The following is a 3,759-nucleotide window of genomic DNA, read 5'->3' as shown; positions in this document are numbered from 1 at the left end:
TCCATTTAACAATTAGCCGCATGAAATATCCGGACAACGTTTTCATCAAAATATCGGAGATCCGGCCTCCAAAAAGTGTAGAAATAATGCTTAAATGCTTTATAAATCATGATAGGGTTGTCAGATCATCAATCATTAAGGCTCGTTCGAAAGGCCCTTTCTAAAAAAAGTTATTAATACACTAATTGGAGACCGAATCCCAGATATTTGGATGAAAACGTTGTCCAAATCTGTAAAAGACTGGAATGCGACGGAACTATAATAACACCAAATATTTAATGTACTAAATTCTATTTTATTGTACTTGTTCAATGCACCAAATTATGATGCTTACACTGAAATCAACTTATTTTATTATGTTTTCACTTCAGCACGAACTGCAGCCGCTTCTATTGTTTCCTATTTTCACGAATTCACTATGTTCTTTCGGTTTAGAACTTAAACTAATTGTTTTTTTTTCAAATCATGTCTTAATCGAGGTTATTAAAATTTCAAGTATATTTTTCGCCAAAACAATGTTAAAAGCAATCAAACACTTGTGACAATCAATCACGCTCACATTTCAAATCACAACATCACTAAAAATTCAAATCGGTATAAACGACGGCAACGGTCCCAGCTTGGCCCGCTTCATGATCGGTGGCCTGTGGTCTCCGTCGTCTTCATCATCGTCACCACTGTTATTTTCATTAGCTTCACCAACTTCACTCGGCCCTGAAATCACTTCACCACCATCTTCCACGTGACCTTGCTTCATTTTGTCCACCTTGCCGAGCAGTCGCTTCAGCTGTGACTTTTGCTCCGCACTGAGCTCGTCACTTCCGCCCGTAGCTTCAACCTCCCGATCGAGGTAATATCTCTTCACGGGTGGCACTTGGGAACTTTCCGCCTTCGTCGGCGCGGATTCCACCGGTTTGCTCTTTGCAATCGTCTTGCTCCGACCGCCGTGCGGGTACGGGCACTTGGACCGATCGCACACCCCCAGTCGATCGTACTCCGGACAGACAAACTCGTGGCGGCGTTGGCACTTGAAAGAAACAGGGGAAAATTAGACAACTTGGAGTTTTGGTGGCGCTGTGAGCGCTGCGTTATTACCTTAGCGGCGAGCGGACAGTAGCCGCGGAGAAAGTCCTCGCAGATTCGTTCCGTCTCGCTGACCTTCTTGTGCAGGTAGGGACAGTCGTTTTTGACGCAGCGACCCTCGAGGAAGAACCGGCAGACGGGCATCTTTTCCAGGGAAACGTCGTGGGAGAGAAGGCATCCGGCGGCCAGCGTGCACTCGCCCTTGAGGAAGCGCGGACAGATGATGACGTGTTTGGGGTCGTGCAAACGCGGACATTTGCCCTTGAGCTGGGCGGAACACTTGCCCAGGCGGCGGTAGATCTGGCACGGAATGTTGCATTTTCGCAGCTTGTTTGTGAGCACTTGGATGCTTTTGTGCTTGGCCAAACTAGAATTTGAAGGAAAAGAATGAGTTTCATTCAAAAATTTGCATCTCTCCAACTCACCTCAAATGCGTCCTCGTCCGGTGCACATCCGTCCGCACAAAGGTCCCGTCCTTCCCCGGTTTGTACGTAAGTCCTCCAATATCAATCCGTCCCAAACGAGCCTCGCCCATCGCCGCGTCCACCGACATCGACGGCACCTTCCTTAACTTAGTCCCACTAGAATCAAGCAAGAACCGCGTCCCCCGAATGGTTAAACTCCGTTCCCGGCTGTCACCGGAATGCGACGGAGCCGGATTAGCCGACTGAACCTGCAGCTTGTTCGTCGACGATCGGTACAGCACTCCGTTGATGTTCAGCATGACCAGCTTCTTGTTAGGCGACGCAAACGAAATGCTCGGCAAGGTACGGGCCGCCGAACCCTTCCCGATGGACTTGGTCCGCCTCAGCTTGAGCAACCTCCGGTCCGTAACGACGACCTTCCGCGGGCTGATTGAGTTGGTCGACCGCACGAGCGAGTACCGACGGATCGACGACGGCCTAACCTTGGGAACCACCCTCGACATCACACCCGGTCTCCGGTCAAGCCTATAACTAGCCGGCTTGTTCGAGACCACCACCGGAGCAACCGCCGGAACCGGAGTCGACCGCACCAGCTTGTTTTTGCTTATTTTGACCAACGGTGCCAACAGGGGCGCACGAGGACCACTCCCCAAAACAGGCACGCTCGACGAAGCACGAATCAGCTTCCGCATCGTGTGTTTGATGATTGGATTCGGTGGTGGCCTTGGTGGGACAACTGTTGCTTCCGCTGGACGCAGTAACAGTTCCTCCTGCTGTTGTTCCCGTTGACGGTGAAGCTTTTCCAAAAAGGCAGGATTGAAGTGGACTCGCGGAACTGTCAACGAAGTCGCGGTGGCCACTTCCTTCGGAACTGGAACGGATTGCATCGCAGCAGGCTGGGGCAGAAAATTCCTGTTGAAATGAGCCTTCTTGAAGTTAGGATTGATGAATATCTTAGCTCGCGGTTCCGCCGGATCGTCCATCGTTGGGTTGCGGCGGGTTGAGATCCAACAACAACTTAAAAACGCAAATTCTTGAATTAATCACGTAAAAAGTTCTTTGCATGCACTAATCACCGTGTTTACTTTTTTCTTTGCTTTGCCAAAGTGACACATGACGAAATCGAAGGTTTCAGACAATTCAGCAACGCTTGCTGCGACATCTACTTTGCAATTGTGGAGGCGATTTTTGTCTGACATAAAAGCAAACGCGATCTATTGGCGATTTTGGCAACTGTTGGAAATACTTATTCGACGAAAGGTGTCGCTGTTGCGGTTATGAGGAAATTTAGACCACAGACAACAGACGACTCACTCTTTTAAAGTGAAACAACCAAACCAAAAAGTTTTTTTTAAATGTCCAACAAACATTTTTTTGGGTGTTTTTGAATACCCCTGACTCAAGGCGGTTTCGAAAACACTCGACAATCAATGACCAATAACATTTTGTTTTTTGGATCTATTCTAAAAAATAATAAAAACTCTTGAAATGTAGTTAGATTACTATATGAGCAATTTTTTGGCGGCTAAGTATGCTTAGTAGGGTATTTTAACCATTAGTGGACACCCAAGTAGAGCCGACGAGCATTTTTCAAAAGTTTTATAAATAATTTTATGCATTATTTTATAACCGTTCACGGTGTGTTTCCTAGAGCAAAATTAAAATAAAAAATTCGGCAAGTCTGATATTTGGCACCATGAACGAAGGGCTCTTTCTCGACATTTTGCGGGGTCCGGCGAAATATTTCGTCGGAGGGTCTAGAGCAACTTTTTTTTTAATTTTTTTTTCGATTTTATAGGATTTTTCTTCAGAAAAGTCGATGGAAATCGATGGGTTCATATTCATATCCATCAAATTTCTTATGAATGTGCCTCAAACGACTCTAAATTACATATTTGACCTTAAATCAAAAGTTGCCAACCTAAATTTACCAGATTTCTAGCTTTCTTTGAAATAACCCCAACATCCAAGCTGGAAACCTCAAAATGACCGAATAAAAATCTTTTCTATGTACAATTTGTCATAAAAATACAAATACAATTCTATGTACAATTTGTCATAAAAATACAAATTGCCGGTATACAAATTCGAGCTTAAACCACTGCTAAACTTAGAGTCCTATTTCATTTAAAAGCTCGGGAAGGTCTCGGGCAATGCTGTTAATCGTTGAATCAACGTCATCGATGTCGATGATCGTTGATTTAAACGTAATCGTAATCGCAGCCATCGTTGATTTAATCGTCAACGTCAA

General features: G+C 45.4%; 1 protein-coding gene across 1 annotated transcript; it reads right to left on the bottom strand.

Moving 5' to 3' along the window:
• Positions 1-276: 276 nt before the first annotated feature.
• Positions 277-2,701, bottom strand: LOC120431122 (zinc finger CCCH domain-containing protein 3-like). The gene is made up of 4 exons (XM_039596274.2): positions 2,585-2,701; positions 1,509-2,525; positions 1,096-1,450; positions 277-1,027 (listed from the first exon to the last, which is right to left on the bottom strand). The coding sequence occupies exons 2-4, from the start codon at positions 2,489-2,491 to the stop codon at positions 587-589; spliced, it is 1,779 nt and encodes a 592-aa protein (XP_039452208.1). The 5' UTR covers positions 2,492-2,525; positions 2,585-2,701; the 3' UTR covers positions 277-586.
• Positions 2,702-3,759: the final 1,058 nt, after the last annotated feature.

Source organism: Culex pipiens, unplaced genomic scaffold (assembly GCF_016801865.2).
Source record: "Culex pipiens pallens isolate TS unplaced genomic scaffold, TS_CPP_V2 Cpp_Un0004, whole genome shotgun sequence".
Classification (NCBI taxonomy): Eukaryota; Metazoa; Arthropoda; class Insecta; order Diptera; family Culicidae; genus Culex; species Culex pipiens.
Note: the sequence above shows the minus strand (reverse complement) of the source record. Positions and strands in the feature narration are given on the sequence as shown.